This window comes from Silurus aristotelis, assembly GCF_946808225.1.
Source record: "Silurus aristotelis genome assembly, chromosome: 4".
NCBI lineage: Eukaryota > Metazoa > Chordata > Actinopteri > Siluriformes > Siluridae > Silurus > Silurus aristotelis.
The window spans coordinates 24,545,229-24,564,744 of record NC_139577.1 but is presented as its reverse complement, the minus strand read 5'-3'; the positions used below and the strand labels follow the sequence as shown (position 1 = coordinate 24,564,744).

Below are 19,516 nucleotides of genomic sequence, written 5' to 3'. Positions count from 1 at the left end.
CCCTTTATAATGTTGTGAATACATTAATATTACATATTCCACATTGCCAATAGCGAAAATACCAATACTGTTAGCAATAGTGAGTCATAATTATACTAATGAAAGCACAGTTAACAATGTCACTAAATAATACTATCCCTATGAGCATGAAAGTAGCTTACTTGTTCATAGGTGAGGCACTGTTCAGTGAGGATTTCCAAAAGTGGTGCTGCATTACTGTCTCTCCTCTTGAACATCTCCCTGACAATGGAGAGAAGGTTCCAGATGCCCTCTGGCTCCCTGCCTCTCAGTGGCCTTAGTAAGCAGGCCCACTCTGCTGCAGCTGGAGGCTCCGTGGAGGAGAGATACATGGAGTTCACATCACTGGAGGAAACAAAAAAAGACGCACACTGAGTTTTGTCCATCTCGGTCACACATACATAAACATAAAGGCTTATTAAATAAGCGAGAGACTTCAGCAATATCAATCAGTATGAACAGGTCTAGTAAATTCGTAGGCCTGGGGGTTCTATAGATGTGATGGCTTCAGTGTTACACTTTTTACTTTGTCTTTTAAACAAGCATCCTGCTGCCTAATGCGTCACAATAAAAACGTATCTTTATTAGCTATTCCAATTAATCTGACCATACCTGAACACTACAGGGGAAGGACCACAGAACTTGTGCAGTGTTTTCTTAATGTTGTCACTGAGAGTTGATTCGTCCAAGTACCAGGTGCTTTGGTCTGAAGCTGAAGGCCCAGCTGTAGGATCTGTAAAACACACAGTTAATCTGCAGCCATCCTACAGGGGGCGCAATAGAGGGAAAATTTGCAAGTCTATGTGGGATGCAGTTTAAATGGTGATGATAAGCATCTGGTCTAACGTTTTTTTTTGTTTTGTTTTTTTTACATCATATATATATATATAAAACAAAACAAAAAAACATATATATATATATATATATATATATGTTAGATTGGACACAAATAATCAGAGATCTTCTGTTCTATTACACAAATAACGGTGGTAAGTTTTTGTATTTTCATGTTCAGTTTTCTGCTTCATTGGTCCTCCTAAAATAATCACTAATGTTATGTGGGTTATCCTGTTTTAGGAAACCTCTTAAAGTTCTAATTAGGTCTTGCTACACCAGCAGTTTACCACAGAGGAGCAACAACAGTTTCAGAATAGGTTTCAAAGGTCATGTCTGGGGAGGTTGTCGCCTTTACCAGCTCATTATTAGAGTTGTAGTGACAGCTTGATTTGCACCGAGAGACAGCGAGATATCAGAAGAGTACAAATCACAAAGCTGGCAGTAGGCTTCAAATAGAGATTAAATGACTAAACAGAAAAACCTCCTCTAAATATGCAGTTGTGTGTACTCAACATGAACTATCTAAAATTAAGTGTATGTCTTACTGAAACACACTGCTGTGTTGGGGCAAAGAATGGTTTTTAGAGGCTATGAGTTGGACAGTTTGTTATTGTTAACAGTCATTATAACCACCAGTCTTTTTGGAAGGCTTCTATTAGATTTTGAAGTGTGACTTAAAAGAATTTGTGCTCCTTCAGACACAAGAACACAAGTGTGCATTTGCCGTTTCAACTCAAGTTTTTCTTCTTGTGTAAACCATGTGCTTATGGATCTCACTTGTGCACAGGGGCATTGCCATGCTGGAACATGTTTAGCCCCCTTAGTTCCAGTGAAGGGAAACTGCAATACTACAGCATACAAAGATATCCTCCAGCTTTGTAGCAACAGTTTAGTGAAAACCACATATGGGGGTTATGATCAAGTGTCAGGCAAAGAGTGTATTTTGGGTATAGGTTGTCCGGGGCATCTTTTTAAAACTCGCATCTCGTGTTTTGCTTTGTAAAACAAACCAGCTGATAAAAGACAAAAGGATGTGGTATATTTGAGTGTTCACCTCAAACATGTTTGTGCAGCTGCTTTCACAATGGCAAACAAACACACAAACAGCAGACCCAGAAATCAAACTGCTGATCCATGCAGTGATGTAAGCAAACAAGTAAGGGTGCTGCAGTTGTATTTAGTACAGCGGGCACTTTAAACATCATTCTACTATCTTTTTCATTTGAAGTCTTAGTCCAGCATAATTGTAAAAAAGCGGTTCATACCTGGGGCTCCACATACTGTATTAATTGCGGTGGACTGCGAGGACAGAAGTTCATCTAAGAGACGCTGGGCCGTGGGTAAAATCTGTCAACAGAGAACAAAATGCTATAGGATCCACAACCAGGATTTAATGTTGCTTATCTAAAGATGAGCAGTATTCAGCCAAGGTGAATCTTTTTAAGCTCCATAAAATGACACATTTTAGAAGATAGAGTTCTTAAAGAGCCAAAGAACAAGGCCGAAATGGAAAGACAGCGCCATAACTGCATTACCTGATGCCAAGAAAATGGCAAATCAGAGATTAGAGCTGAAATGTATTACCAAACCATTCAAAAAAGAAACATGATTTTATACCTGCTGTGGAAGCTCACTAATGAGATACTGTGCAAACTTCTGTAGTTGGTCCCTCTGCAGTCTGGACAGGGACTCGGACACGGGGGCTCGCAAGCACACAGCAGACGCCTGCGGGGGACGCAGAACACAAGAAAGTTAACACAGAGAACATGCTAGAAAACTATGGCAAATGACCTTCCACAAAATAGAAATATGATTAACATGGATCATTTATATAAGTTATTTCAGAGAAAAGATAAATAGGGGCATTAATGACACCAAACCACATTAACTCGAGGAAATCTTTAATATATCAATAAAATCTCATGCCTGTTGATGGTCTGTGGGCAGCCTGCAAATGAGGCTTTTTCTTTGCTAAAGTAAATTCTCCAGTGAAATATAATGTTTAGTAGAAAGTTCAAGTAACTTTGAACTTCATAAAATATTATAAGTCAAGAATAAATCCATATGCTGCAATTGATCCCAAGTCTGCACAATGACAGAAGAGTGAAAATGAACGTTTTTGGCACATTCTTGGTACAAGCTTAGTAACTATTTTATAACAGGATATGCAGACGAAAATTATTGTAGCATATAATTTGCCAAAGTTCAAACCAAGCAACACTGGTTTACCAGAAGGAAGCAGAGGTGTTTAGTATCCAATTTGCATAATGACAAATAGTGTTTTTTTTTAGTTCGTTATTTTTTTAATAGGCCTAAGTGTGTTGGTGCTTGTCGGCTGACTTTTTCGCTAAATAGTAACGTATACAACTGAAAGCTTAAAACTTAGTTAGTGAGCAAGCATATTTAAATAAAATAAATGATGCGTACACATAGATATGCTCATCCGATTGACTGCTGAACTCAAAATGTCTAACAATATTCTAAAGGCAAAGCTATGATTATATAATATTTGCATTATAATAAACAATTATAATACAGTTCTCAGAAGCTTTCATTTATTTTTTTACAAACTCAATGAGTGTAGCCTATTTTATGTTAGAATTATTTACTAAAATTTCTCCTCTCGTTGAGTCTGCATTTTTATAAGTAATTTTTGCAAACAGCATCATTCCTATTTAGTTATTTTTCTAGACATTACCTATCAAGTCATGACTACATGTAGTACTAGAATTTTAATAATACACCTGATGCACATCCTGTATAACCGAATGTCTACAAGTATTCTGATAAGTAGTTTTCTATTAAAGACTCCAATATATACATTTATAAGAAAGTTACATTCATTACAAAAGTTATTTTGAAGGCTTTTTCCTCATATGGCTGTGTAAATATTTATTAAAGAGTAGCTAGAGTGTAGTGTACATAGTGTACTGATATATGACAATATATGATGACTTTACAGGGTTGAATACCACTCCCTGACTGCCTTTCTCCACATATACTTTTTACTGACATGCAGAAAACTGTCCTTTTAAATACAGGGTGTGTAATAAAGCCCAGGCAGACACATGAGCTGAGAGAAGTTGATTTTTTGCCTCACTATGCGGCCATTAGATGGAAAATTTGTTCCAAGCCATTAATGTAGAATGGCACTCTAATGTAGATGTCACATTTAATGAAAAGTGAATGTGTGTGTCAGAAATACAGTCCGTAGCATTTAACAGAATATAATAATGCAAACGTGTTACTAGAAAGAGTGTATTTCCCACTTATTTATTTAAATCTTACAATCGCTTAACTTTTTTTTTTATCATAAAAGTCATTCAGTCAATTAATCCTTGGTATTAAATAACTACATTGAAATGCAAATGCCAAAAGAGCCACCACAAAACCTACCCCCCCAAAAAAAAACCCACACACACAAAGCCCACTCACAGTCACACTAAATGTACACAGCACAAACAATCCCTCTCACACAAACACACCCACACACTTTTTTGGCTCACATACATTAACAACACTCCAATTCAACTCTGTTTTTACTATTCACGAGCCCACCTGTTGTCCAAAACATCAGCTGTAAAAAATGGATTAGACTGTACGAAGACAGAACAACAGGTCTCACTGTCTAAACTGAACCCACATCAGGTCACCACAGAAAAGGGCTTCACACCTCCAGGTCTGTGAACCGTTAATGGTTTCACAGCTTCCTCACCATATTCAGGCCTACACTGAAAGCATGTTGGGGTTGACAGAAAGCAATGAAGGGGAGAGGAAAGCCTACATGTCTCAGATCTGAAAATGCAGCAATGCAGGAACTTATGCAGGAAGAAAAAAAAAACTATTTATGCTTCTAGGAAAAAACTGCACAACAAAATATAGTATTAACTGAAATACAAAATACATTCATAAATTATAGTGAACCTAAGCCTGAATGAATGTTGCAGAATGAAACTCTTATCTGCAAGACGTGCTCTCAAACATCTTTACAAATGCCGACGTAAACGTGTCGCCATGCCTGTATATTTCTGCACACTAAAAATAATCCTCTTTTCACGTCTATACTGAAATATCGAAAGGATTTTGTGCATCAGTCATTACGATACAAAGCATGCAAATGTCAGAAGAAAAAAAAAAACATTTATTCAGATTAGGCGCTTCATAATTTCCCCGTGCTGAAGCATGCAGAATGAACGCTGCCCACTCACAAACATGCAAATGCTAAAAGCCACCCACGGCCAGGGCTGCTGGGTCTATCGGTCTGAGCAGGGACCTTCTGCAGGGGGATATCAGGACAGAGCAGATGCCCTGCCTCCTCCCTTCTGCACTCCGCAGGGAGCCTTCAGACTTTAATCAAAAGCCTCTCAGCACTCTCACACCCACATCAACTTTGCACAGACACAGATATGGGTGAGCATGCTGTGGTGCTGGACAGTAATGTTTTCTTTTCTATGGACAGCTGCTAAATCAATTAACAGACAAAACAACTGGGACACAGCAGAAGTGTTTAAAACATCCAGAATAATTGAAAAGTCGTGAATGATTCAACTCAAACATGAATAATTGCTCACCAACTAAAATAAAAACGGTTTATTAATAGAACCATAAAACTAAAGGGAAACACTAAAGTAAAAGGTTTTTTTGCACATGCACAAAAAGAGAAAATAAGCAACCATAATAAAAAAATTGCACAGTGCAAAATACATACTCATTTACTTCCAGAGAAACTGCTCCAAATAGAAAATCTCAAATGAGACACCTTTACCCACCATCAAGAAAGCTAGCACTAGCTAGGGTTATTACTCATGAATATACCAACTGGAACCTCACAAGATTGTTTTATAAATATACTGGATTTCAGCAGGACCTGATGAGAGAAATAGAATTGTGCTGATCTAAGCTATTATTTATTTTAGACTTTAGCCACAATTGGAAATGTTTTCTAGTCAGGTGGGCGAGTTTAAACGGTGATTTAATTCAACAGTCATTTCCACGACCATTACAAAAACCACAAATGCGTGCATGTTTTACACCAGTCATAATTTATTTTGACAAGAAGACATCCCAAAACCAATATGGAAATGTGATATGTAGATATTAAACATAGATTGAAATAGATTTGTCACTGGTTTTCATTGAGACAGCATCCCTGAGCATTCCCTGCATACAACCAGTCTTTTTTATAGATAGAAAAAAATGTAGGACAGGCCTACTATACATGATAGTAATTATAACACCGTATTATGAGTGATAATATCTAGGGGGTGGGTGAAGGGGCACTAATGTCCCCCAATCAGGACAGGACTGAACAGAATACCTCTGAACGAGAGCAAAAGGAGGAATTTAGGAAACAATCCTGTGCACTAACTTGAGGGCTTCAAGCTTCAAAAAGATCATTTTAACACTATGGCAACAGATTTGCCCCAATCTTACAGTATTAACAAAATCATCCATTCAATATGACTAGTTTTAAACATTTTTTAGAACACGGGATATTTTCACCAAGCCAAATTGGAGCAGTCACTTAAAGACTTAAACTGCCAACAATTTCTGCTAACCTCTGCCATTTATAATCAAAACAAGCAGACATTTCCCAAATCATTCATTTAACTTGGTTCTATACCAACCAGGAAAATTACTGCAAAGGTTTTACTGGGTCCTGAAAGCTAGCCTCGGGTCCGTGTGGAATGTCTTTCCCCACCTCTTGAAAAGAAATGCACTCACGTTGTGAATCCTGAAGAGGCAGAGTGCCACCACATGAGCACACCATTTGGCCCCGGCTCCACAGGTGCAGCTGCAGGAAGTGATGCGGCAACGGTCAAACATGACTGCCACATTGTAGGCACCCTTTGACTGGCCAGCTTGGGGTGAGAGGACAGTGGCACTGAGATGGAAACCTGGACACAAATGAGACAAAGGAGGAAAACTGACTTAGCAACAAATGTAACATCTGGAACACATACAGCTCTGAACATTTCCAAAAGGCGATACCACTTTAAATGGAAAGATAAAAAATAAAATAAAAATTTCCAAAAACATACAATTGAAGTGAAGCTCAATCACTGTTGAGTTTGATCATGTGTGTTTTGCTTGCGTCCCAACAAATATATTTCTAAGGACCATGCAAGAAGCCTGTGCTACCATTTTCGTCCAATTAGGTAAAAAAAAACCTTTTTTCTGCTTTTATGTGATATATGTTGACTTTTTGGCAATGCTGAAAGCCATTATTATACTCACCTTCGAATCTATGTTAGAAATGAACAAAAATGCATTTTCTTTATGCAGTGTGAGACAGTGGAAAACTGAGTGAAATGGTGAGAGACAGTCAGTGTGTGTATGTAAGGATGTTAAGCAGTGGGGGATGGATAAATGCTTTTTACCACTGGAGAGCAGCCAGCCCTTCTTTAGCCAGCTAAAAGAAAGACAGAAAGGGGGGTAGTTTAAGCTCTGAGCTGCTGTTCCAGATTCAACAGGCCTCCTTCAACTTTAACTCTAGAACAAATCCATTTCTCTGCACTCTTAGTTCCTTTTCCTCTACCTGTTTGCCAAAGGCATTCTCTTTCTGACCCACTTTCCTCCTTAATGTGGTCAGCAGCAAGGCAAGGGGGCTCCAAAATGTCATATCCATTTCAATCTTAAAGTGCATAACCTTATTTTATCCAACTTGGCTTTCCCCTCCCCACAAGACGTTTGAGAATGAGAATGGCCCACACCCTCTATTTATCCTAATTTAGGGAACTGGCTCTTTTCAGATTGCATTAGGTCAGGGGTAGACAACAGAACATTGTGAAGGTCAGGATAAAAACGAAACTAAAAAGCCTGAATGGAGACAGAAGTTACCTTTAGAGATGAATTTAGGACTAAAAATATAAGTTTCAAATGGTTTCATTTCATAGCAGTGGTTCACAGTTTCATTTTTGACAATTGTCCTGAACCCCATGAACTACACTTTTGGTTTAATTTTTATATATTTATATTTTATATACAGTCCATAGCATCAGTTTGCTGATCAGACCAGAGAGGATGAATAAGTTTCTTTCGGCTTCTCCCGTTAGGGGTCGCCACAGCGGATCCTCCGCACGTTTGATTTGGCATATGTTTTACGCTGGATGCCCTTCCTAACGCAACCCTCCCCAATTTATCCGGGCTTGGGACCGGCACTAAGAGTGGCTGGGGATGGTTCCCTGACCGGGAATCGAACCCGGGTCGCAGCAGTGAGAGCGCTGCATCTTAACCACTAGACCACCAGGGGACCATTACCAGAGAGGATGAATGAAATGATAAAAAATAATAGATGTGAAACTCATTTCTTTCTGTTCTAATATCTGGAGGCCTGTAGCTAGTATCTGGTCTAATGGGGTGTCTACAAATATATAATTTACATAAATGTATGTTATTAGAAATGCCACAAGAGAGAAATTGCTCTGGTTCAGAGTTACAAAATGTACAATTGCTGGACTACGACATCTTTATACAGAAAATTCTCTGCAGTTCGGTCCACTGTTCTGCTACTTAAACCATAAATAATATACTCAGGAGAAGTGATGTGGTATCAGGCACCAAGACCATAGCAAATCATTTAAGTCCTGTATCTTGTGAGGTGGAGTCTCCATGGATTAAAATATGGATAATTTGGAAATCAAGTAAACACCCTGACCTCCCTCTCACGTTCCTTAAATCATTCCTGAACTATCTTTGCAGTGTGGCAAAGAGTAGAAAATCCTGAGCATTATTGTGCATTCTGTTGTCATCTCTTCCCCAAGTAAGCGACACAAACACACACACACACACACACACAAACACACACACACACACACACACACACACGATTGTCTACATGGTATAAAAGAAAGTGGCCACCTTCTTCTATTGCTTCATGGTCTACTGTGGGACTTAACCATATTGTCTGTCCTTCACCCTATGCACATCAATCAGCCTTGGGAGCCCATTTGGAAATCACTGTTTTCCAGTTGTCCTAATATGGACCACTTTTGGTAAGTTTAAACTACTGCACACTGAACAACTCTCCAAGTTGTCCTAATATGGACCACTTTTGGTAAGTTTTAACTACTGCACACTGAACAACTCTCCAAGTTTAGCAGTTTTGGCGTTGCTCTGATATACAATGCTTTGCAAAAGTATTTACCCCCTTGGCGTTTTTCCTATTTTGTTGCCTTACAACTTGGAAATAAAATTGATTTTTATTTGGATTTCATGTAATGGACATACACAAAATAGTCCAAATTGGTGAAGTGAAATGAAAAAAATAACTTGTTTCAAAATAATTCAAAAAAATAAATAACGGAAAAGTGGTGTGTGCATATGTATTCACGCCCTTTGCTATTAAGCCTCTAAATAAGATCTGGTGCAACCAATTACCTTCAGAAGTCACGTAATTACTTAAATACACACACACACACATACACACACATGTTCTGAAAGGCCCCAGAGTCTGCAACACCACTAAGCAAGGGGAACCACCAAGCAAGCGGCACCATGAAGACCAAGGAGCTCGCCAAACAGGTCAGGGACAAAGTTATGGAGAAGTACAGATCAGGGTTGGGTTATAAAAAAATATCCAAAACTTTGAACATCCCACGGAGCACCATTAAAGCCATTTTAAAAAAATGGAAAGAATATGGCACCACAACAAACATGGCAAGAGAGGGCCGCCCACCAAAACTCACGGACCAGGCAAGGAGGGCATTAATCAGAGAGGCAACAAAGAGACCAAAGATAACCCTGAAGGAGCCGCAAAGCGCCACAGCGGAGATTGGAGTATCTGTCCATAGGACCACTTTAAGCCGTACACTCCACAGAGCTGGGCTTTACGGAAGAGTGGCCAGAAAAAAAGCCATTGTTTAAAGAAAAAAATAAGCAAACAAGTTTGGTGTTCGCCAAAAGGCATGTGGGAGACTCCCCAAACATATGGAAGAAGGTACTCTGGTCAGATGAGACTAAAATAAGATTTTTGCCCATCAAGGAAAACGCTATGTCTGGCGCAAACCCAACACCTCTCATCACCCCGAGAACACCATCCCCAGTGGGATGGGACTGGGAAACTGGTCAGAATTGAAGGAATGATGGATGGCACTAAATACAGGGAAATTCTTGAGGGAAACCTGTTTCAGTCTTCCAGAGATTTGAGACTGGGACGGAGGTTCACCTTCCAGCAGGACAATGATCCTAAGCAAACTGCTAAAGCAACACTCGAGTGGTTTAAGGGGAAACATTTAAATGTCTTGGAATGGCCTAGTCAAAGCCCAGACCTCAATCCAATTGAGAATCTGTGGTATGACTTAAAGATTGCTGTACACCAGCGGAACCCATCCAACTTGAAGGAGCTGGAGCAGTTTTGCCTTGAAGAATGGGCAAAAATCCCAGAGGCTAGATGTGCCAAGCTTATAGATACATACCCCAAGAGACTTGCAGCTGTAATTGCTGCAAAAGGTGGCTCTACAAAGTATTGACTTTGGGGGGGTGAATAGTTATGCACGCTCAAGTTTTCTGTTTTTTTGTCTTATTTCTTGTTTGTTTCACAATAAAAAAATATTTTGCACCTTCAAAGTGGTAGGCATGTTGTGTTAATCAAATGATACAAACCCCCAAAAAATCCATTTTAATTCAAGGTTGTAAGACAACAAAATAGGAAAAACACCAAGGGGGGGGGGGGGGGGGGGGGTCAATACTTTTGCAAGGCACTGTAGTTGTCCTGCCATTACAATTTGACCAATGTGAACATTTAGAATTCATATTGAATATTGTTAGTTTTAAGAGCAAGTATGAGGTTTCTCACCTATCTGCAGGGGTCATGACAATTTGACTCTTGTACATTACACCTGCTTTGAACACTGAATTCTCTTGCACAATATAATCCACGCCCTGACAGGTGTTATTGTAATGAGATAATAAATGCTATTCTACTGTTATACCAGATCTTTCACACACACACATACAATATAGTATAAAACATTGTAGTTTATTGAGATCATACAACAGTAAAACGTAGTTTATTCCGCTTTCACTCAGATATGCTTGAAATGATGAATGATGCAGAGAGCAGTTTACTTTCCATTGGCTGCTCCCAGGTGAAATGGCAGCAGCTTTTGGGTAATGAGCTAATAACGGACAATTTAATAGCACCCAAGAGATCCTGCACCAGTTATTGCACCAACCAGGACATAAGACTTTCAACAGCTCTTTCTGTTCTTTTCACTCTCCGTGCCTCAAAATATGCAACATGTTGAACATATTTCTATATGTTCCATACTTCTTTTTCAGAATTGGAAATATAGAGAAAAGAATTCAGAAATCGGTCAGTCACTTATTGCCCACCTTAAGCTTCTGGTGGTCTTCTATTGTGTGAGTGAAGATTGTTAGCCACACAAAAGCAGTGGCTTTCTGTCTTTCACAGGAATTCTTTAGTGCCATAGGACTGAGTGTACGCTCATCCATGCAATCACCTTTTCCATTTCACTTGCGCTAATCTAAACCCAATCAAGAACACAGCGAGATGTGCACTGTCCTGGCTCTCTAGAATGTGTGTGTTAGAAAGGGAGAGTAAGGAAGAGGGCAGCTTTTGTCCAGCATGTCTCCTTACCAAGCCAGCTGCAGGAGGATGAGTTTCTGCTGCTGTGCAGCCCACCACCTCCAACAATAGCATTCATTTACACAGGCCCTGTTCATACCAACCACACTTGCATTAATCTCTGCCAGAAGCAGTGAGTCTGAAGCAACCCCAGTGTTTAGATGTGGACTGATTTAAACAGTGACATAAGGAAACCAGAGACACTCTCCATCAATGCATCTGAAGGAAAATGAGTAAATTATGCATTTGGCACAGACAATATATAAGGAAGTGCCAAAAGCAAGTGATTCAGAAACGTGAAGGGATATTTTAGCAGCAGTGACTCGAGTGTTTCCTGAATAAGAGCGCTAAATGCTTTATTTGCAGAAAAAAAAAAAAAAAGCCTGCTGTCAACTTGTAAATGTCCGGCAATAGTGCGATGCGAGTAGGTGTATGAATGCGACTTTCAGGGACATTTAGGATTCGTACCGATACTGAATACTGTTAGTTTTACAGCATGTAAAGTATGAAGTTTCTCACCTATCTGCAGGGGATCTTTCACAGCTCTCACCCGATAGAGCTGCTCTCCACGCTGGAACTCATCAGGGCTCCCATTGGCCAAGCAGGAATACAACCTACAGAGAGAGTGAAGGAAGACCAGAGAAGAAGAAACGCAAGAAAAAAAGCAAACGTTCCTTTATTATTCAGTGTTATTTATTCACAACAGGTTGCTTAAAAAACTCAAGCAGCTGCTGGCCTGAAACAAAGAGAAAAGAAAAACATACCCAAATAAAATGCATGTTCAAACACTGTGTCAAACAATAACCTCCAAGTTGCAACAATAGCATCAGGATAGTTGCGTGTACACAAAATTGAAAAACATACAAACGCTTCTGCTCCATGAAACGGTCATACGACATCAAAATGTACTGAATCAAAAGCTGAATTAGAGGTATTTTTCACTGTGGATGAAATAAACGCCTCAAATATTAACAGTCATTCTTTCATTTATGACACAAATAGTCAAAATTACTGTAGTCCATTACATACTCTGAAACTCAGATTCACATAGAAACTCCTGTATGGAAAAACAGTTTCCAGAAATCTAATGTAAAAATACAAATGTAAAAACAGTTTGGCATTAATTTGAAATGATATAACAATCTCCGAAAACAGATCTCAGTATCTTTGAACAGCAAGTACATGTGATTATCGGCACAATTCAGCTATATCACAATTCAAGTACTGACATGATCTTTTCTCTAGACATTTACATCAGGACAAAACTGGTGTAACAGTTCAAACACAAATGCTAGATTACATTAGGTGCAATGAATCACATATCTGGAGTGTGATGTCAGTCTTTCCTGTATATATTAACCTAACGATCAGTGTCCAGACCAGTCTTACCTGATATCCTCCTCATTTTCAGGAAAGCTCCAGTAGGCAATGCGAAGCTGAAGCTGCTCGGGAACGGGAGGATAAACTTTCTCCACCACCTCAAACGGGATATGGAATGCCACTTGCTTGGCTGACAACTCGACCAAAGGAATGACCTGCCCATCTGAGAGAAGAGAAGGAATATGAGCTCTCGAGTTTGAACAGCTTTCGCATGGAACAATACAGTTTTAGATAATCCCTAAAGTCAAACATGTTTTTGTTAAGATGCTGCAGTGTGGAGAAACCTTTTAGCGGTCCATAACATTTACTAAACAGTTTTGGTAATCACAGGAATTCTTCACCACACTCTTGTCAAAATTATTTGACGCTGTAAATTAGTTGCTCACTGTAGAAAAGCATGGGCTCCCACAAGCACAAGGAAAATAAATGACAGAATAACCTCCTTTGAGGACAGAAAACTCACTGGCTCTGTGACAAAAATAAAACGGCTGTTCTTACTTTACCAACACACTTTCCAGATCATGCATCTTAGCCGGACATATCTGCAATCAGGCAAGCTGTCAAATCTATGTAGACAGAGATGATGGCTGCAGTTCAGGAGAATAAAATGTGGAGAACATGCCAAGCCTTATAAGTGAGATTTAAGTAATTAGACCATCTATTCTCCCTTAGAGATGCACTGGCTGTGCACACAAAGGTTTACAAAGTGAGTGGAGATAGGACAGATGCCAAAAAGTCCTGGCATGGAAAATTCGGAAGGGTTACAGGTTCAGAACTAAAATATATTCTTATAAAAATCAAGTCCAAACGCCAATAAAAGAAAGTGTGAATTCACAAAAAACTAAACTGAATACATTTTTAAAGACCCTTTGATCTGCAAATAAAATTATAACACCTCTTTGTGTTTACAGGTATGAAGCACACACTCTAATGCATTTATTTTCTGAAACACAGTGGTTGCCTTAGCAGTATTGCTGATTCTCATGAGCCCCTGGCAAAACTCATGAGTTTTCAAGTCATGATGGAAAACCAATGTTCCAAATGTATAAATTGTACTGACACGCTGACCACCAGTCTAAATTAAGTATAAATTCATAAAATTGTCTACAGTTGGTCATGGATTGTGCTGGTATACCGAATATTATTCTCTGGCCGAATATGAAATAAAGGATCAAATAGGAAAAAAAAAAAAAACACAAAAAAAAATTACGTATTGGTGGTGCAGAGAAGTGTTAAGATTGAGATTAAAACCATGTGCGATTGAAAGTTCATCGGAGTAAGATTTAATGGGCTAAACCGCTTGGTTTCATACATCAGGATAACATTTGCTAACATCATGGGGTCTGTTATGACAAGAAACAAACTTAGGGCGATGTAATCCACTACCCTGGGTTACTTTAGAGCTAGAGCTGCTATAAAAAATGCTGAGACAACGCTGCATCACACAACGGCACAATGAAACCGAAAAATGTTCAAGTCAAGTTTGCTCAAGTCGAGTCAGCACTGAAAAAAGCCACGTACAGCTTGATGCTGTAAAACTGTTCTTTATTTCTAAAAGAGAATGAGAGGTTTAAAAGTCAGACAATAAATCAAAAGAAGAAAAAAAAAATGTCAGCAATAAGTGCTGTTTAAATATTGAATGGTATTAATGTGGCGCTACTCCCTGCATCTGCAATATGGCCAAACAGATGGGCAAATTCATTTCTACATGGCATTAGTAAAGAATAAAGAAGAAGAATGTTAAATGGTAGTCACACTATTCTAAAGTAAAAGTCCCGAAATTACTAACAAACTCTCGCTGTCCAATAGCTAAGGAATTCCCATTTGTGTGCAAAATGAAGTCGGAGCAACCTGGTAGTGCAGTGTAGATGCTGGATCCAGTGACCGATTAATATGCAAGTCTTACATGTATCGTTTTTCTGCAACCCTAACCACTGCCCTTAAATACTCCAGCCTAAATGGGAAGTAGGCACGGACCCACAGCCTCTAGGCAGAAAAGATAGGCTTTGTTTATGCTAGCCTGCTCTGGTGACCATATGTAGAGTAGTCCTGCCAAAGATTTAGAGTTGACTATGAGTTTTGTCTCTAGATTTTGTTCAATTCCACTCTAAAGTATTATAAATACAGCTGATTATCATTTCAAGTCATACTGCTTTTTCACCACATTACAGAATGCCAGCAGCCTGGGTCTGCAACCAAGCACTTTTGGGGGGAACTTCAAGAAACTTGAAAATGTACCATATTTTATATTGTATATGTAAATGTTCATCTTCCTAGCCAAATCACAGAACAAATTAGACAATCCAAAGAAACCTACATGGACTAATGGAGAACATTCAAAACTCCAGCTTGTGAGTAACCTGAGATGAGGATGGAAATCACTGAGCTGTGAGATGTCAAAATTACCTGCTACACCAGTATGACACTCAATGTGAACCAGTAAAGAAAATATTTTAATATCGAGTAGTACAAACAAACTAAATTAGATTTATGTTGCTAATTAACTAAACACATTGCAAATGGGGTCTATGTGTGTTTTTGAGAAACTAAAAGATTTGACCTGAAATGGCTGAAATGCAAAGCTAATGGAAACAAAGCCCAGTTCACAAAAAAGGTCTGAAAGACAACCACATATAGTCAACTTTGTCTGTTTATTGTACTAACAATATGGGGGGGAAAAGTTTCCTTATTTATTCCAAGGATAAGCTCAGTGAATTAAGATATGTCTTGGTCTTTGTCTGGCCAAAATACCATGCCCGTCACATGATGTTTAATGCAAGAATATCCCTCATGTTCCCTCAGGAAAGGAACACACACACACACACACACACACACACACACACACAACAACTTCTAGACGAGATGATAAGCAATGCTACACAAGCAAAATTGTAACAATGACAAAGACGTTAAAAGAATTGTGAGTGTAAGTTAATGGGTGTTGACTCAGTTACACCAGACCATGTTGTACACTCACAGCCAGTCATAAGCTGACTAAGCCATTGAACAGGAGGCCAGTAAACATCTGTGGCTTTGTCTTATATATACGTAAATGCCTGACAGGGTACTCCTCATCAACCTCATGTCTTGAAGCTGATTAATAAAACACAAGGACAATCAGCACCCACAAAGCTACATAAAATAATGTCTGAGTGAGCAAATTGTTTCAGGTCTTGAACCATGAAAAGCTATGGGCATGTGAACCGCCTCTGCTTTACTTCTTAAACCAAAAACGAGGGGATTTGCCAGCAGAGTGAGTACAAGCTCAGCAGCATTATACAGAATTATTAAATAGGGGGTTTACTACTTAACCACAATACCCTGCTCTGAAGCAGTGACCTGCACAAGACAAAGATCTTTTTACAGCCTTCCCTCTGCTCTACTACACCCAACCCCCACTGCTCCTTCAATCCAAACACCATACGGTGTATGCCTGTGTTTAAAAAAATAAATAAAAAAATACCCTCACTGACTTGCTTAATAAATATTACTCTCGCACCTTCAATTACAAAAGTTCAAACATTCTCGGTTTTGCTTTTACAACTACACAGATGACACGTTTAGTTCCTCCTCTGATGTGCATTACTACGTCAGGGTTTTTAAATGTTTCTCTCACACCAGGAACCTTCAGTAATAACACAACAAACTCTGGCTAATCAACAAGTCATTAATACACTACAGCTACTTTAGCTCAAATACAAACAATGAAACATGCATAAATTATACAGTTAGTGTAAAGAAAGGTTTTAAGATAAAAGTTTAACAGAACCAGCTTTAGTTGTGCTCCAGAGGAACATTCTGTGCCCTATCATGGCAATCTTTATAAACTTATTTCCAGTTGTCTTTTTTACAGAGGCCACATGAACATTTAATTCAGGAAAGGAGGAAGTTTAAATGCAACCAACAGACACTTTGCCTTACCAACAGTCCTTACCATATAAAACAAACTTATAGTGCCATTTAAGACTAATGTATTTTACAAGTATAATCCAACTATTAAAATAAAAGTGAAATGTCAACGATCATTTTCATGTGATGAGCGTTTTTTTCCCCCCTCTTCACCCACTTAACCCAAGCCAGCTGGTTTAACTGTGTTAAAAAGCAGATTCAAAGAATGGTCTTATTAACAGCAAGTTTACTACACTTGTTTTTTTTAAACATGGCAAGATTCCCAGAGTGTGTTTTAGATTAAACCTGATCCATTACAGATATTTAAATAGAGTAACATTTAACAGCTCAAACAACTTACCGCTTGAACATAATGAACACAAAAAGATGTTTTTGTAAAGAACACAACCCCCGACCATGCTTGACAGTTACCTGGGGTTTCCTGGGCCTTAGTTTGCAAACCTCTGCCATAAACCTTGTGGTGCTGTTAACTCTAAAAACGGTCACTTATTAAGTGACAGGGCTGTCAGGCAATTCTGAAAATATCTTCTAAGGTCAGAGGTAAGAGCAAGGGCACAGGGGAGTGACAGGGATCGCATTACAATGACAATGACTGCTCATACACAGACTGTTTCGTAACACAACGGGGTGAACTCATTTACCTTTAATCTTAACAGTAGGTGAGTTCGGCCCGGCGGACTGTTTTCTCCATCCTCTCCAATTCTGGCACAGGCTCTCTGCCTCAGAGATGAAAGAGCATAGGGAATCTTCCTCGAAGCGATCCGAGTCCTCAAAAGAGAACCTCTCTCCGTCTTCCCACTCCGCAAACATCAGTTCCATCACATTGGCTGGTGGTGAGGGGTGAAAAAGCTGAAGCCTTTGGAGTCAGTTGCAGCTCAGGCAGGACAGCTTAGTACACACAGCTGACAAACAGTGTGCAAACTGAGTGCATGAGCAAAGACGAGCACTTCCACTGGGGCAAATGGGGGAGGGGGGATTGAAGGGGAATCAAAACACAGCAAGGAGCAACTCACCCCAAAGTCTCTTAACTAGAAGCACACTTCTTTTTCGAAGCCTGTTTACGATGACAACACACACGGTGCATCAAAACTAACTCCATTCACTCCAAACCAGTCAGATCTGATCTTTAGGCATGGTCATGGAAAGTTAGTCCATGGTTTTTGAAATGTGTTCCCACTTTCTAGGATGTCTAAATCAAGACTGATCCTTGAACAGATCCCAAAAGCACGAAGATACGAAAACATAAACATTGATCTGCAATGCATACAACTAAAGCACAACTCAAAGTTGCACAAGTGAACACCTTTTTGGAGAAAACTAAATTTGTGAAAACCTAAATATTTCAACTCGACTCGTACACACGAGTTGATCCCAAACACGTCAAACACTTTCTTTTTGTTGAACCTTGATTGATGGTTTTTTTGCAAGGCACACACTGGTCCACTGAAAACTCCATATATTGCTTTAGACTGCCATTCTGACACTGAGTAGCTAATGTTATAATAAATATAACTCAGTCAGAATAATATTATAAAAACTATTTTCAAAGTTAGTATAACTTACACAAATCTCCCTTCATTCACCAAGACATTTTTCCTTCCCTTTCTCTTCTTACCCCTACACCAGCTGAGTCTCTGTTTGTGCTCCACAAAAGCTATACTCTGATGCCGGCTAGCAAACCTAGCTAGCTAGCAAAAAAACAAAAAAACAAGCTAACTACCGACAGACCTGTAAAAACTAAATTCGCCTTTATTATAACACCACGTCTGTCTTTTATCCGATTTAAAACAACTAGTCGATGTTCTTTCCTTAAAAATGACGTGTTTGTGGTTTTATAGTTCAGTCAAAAGCCTAGCGAAAAAGCTAAGCTAACGACCGAGCTAACTCGACTAGCTTAGCTAATTTTTTTTTTCGTAAGCAGCTAGCAAATAGTTTTGAGGCTAATTCGATTTGGCTACAAAGACACCCAAAGAAGAACTAACCCCCCATGGCGAAATGTTTTACTCTCTAAAATAATCCAACAATCTTCCATTCGGTGCAATATAAACCATGCCAGGGAAACACTTGATCCCTAATCCTAGTCCAGATACCAGGATGTCCTCGCTGCTGCTCGGTTGTTTATTCTGTAAGATATTTATTTATATTTGATTGTCTCGCAAATACGCAGGTTAGCGAAGCCTCACGGCGAGGTGACCGACACAATCCACCGTCCAGCACGGGCTTGACATTGGTACACCGGCACCCACAGCTCGCTAGCGCTGTATTTTTGCTTGCACTCCAACAGACCTCTCATCATTCCTCCCTACAATTGCATGGCACTGGTTTTGCTCGCCCGATCTCCCACCGGTTTCTCAGTCCTCAGCTCCAAATTCAGTTCCCAACACAGTTCCTGATTCATCAAAATCCCAAACACCACCGATCTGAGCACCTTCTCAAGTCACCCGTATCTCTCTCTCTCTCTCTCTCTCTCACTCTCTCACTCTCACTGAAGCTTCACCACGGGGCGTGTGTTTCCTCCATCAGCTGATCTTCGTTTACAACAACACGGTTAAAGGTGTAGTCATATCCATCCTTAAAGGTATAACTGTATATCAATCCAGGTACACCATGTACCATTTGTAATATCTACCAGTAGCACAGCCTATGAAACCCTTAGGACTGAGCAGTGCATGTTAAACTTACATAGTTTATCTTATGATTCAGTCTGTGGCCTTAGTCCACTTAGTGTCCATTTCAAAAAAACATTTTAGAGTAAAAAAAAAACAAACAAAAACAAAAGAAAGC

General features: G+C 39.3%; 1 protein-coding gene across 3 annotated transcripts in view; it reads right to left on the bottom strand.

Annotated features, from left to right (window-relative positions):
• Nucleotides 1-19,292, bottom strand: part of zswim8 (zinc finger, SWIM-type containing 8) — a 36,257-nt gene extending 16,965 nt beyond the window's left edge. The window contains exons 1-8 of one of the 3 annotated variants that reach the window (XR_014533053.1): nt 17,374-19,292; nt 12,833-12,986; nt 11,963-12,057; nt 6,580-6,752; nt 2,473-2,580; nt 2,121-2,202; nt 631-751; nt 162-363 (exon numbers count right to left, since the gene is read on the bottom strand). Coding sequence is in view for 2 of the 3 variants with exons in the window: in XM_083538278.1 (XP_083394404.1) it covers nt 162-363; nt 631-751; nt 2,121-2,202; nt 2,473-2,580; nt 6,580-6,752; nt 11,963-12,057; nt 12,833-12,986; nt 17,374-17,551 (1,113 nt within the window). In the remaining variant the exon portion in view is untranslated. The remainder of the gene's footprint in view (nt 1-161; nt 364-630; nt 752-2,120; nt 2,203-2,472; nt 2,581-6,579; nt 6,753-11,962; nt 12,058-12,832; nt 12,987-17,373) is intronic. The other 2 variants (XM_083538278.1, XM_083538277.1) reach the window with 2 other exon arrangements.
• Nucleotides 19,293-19,516: the final 224 nt, after the last annotated feature.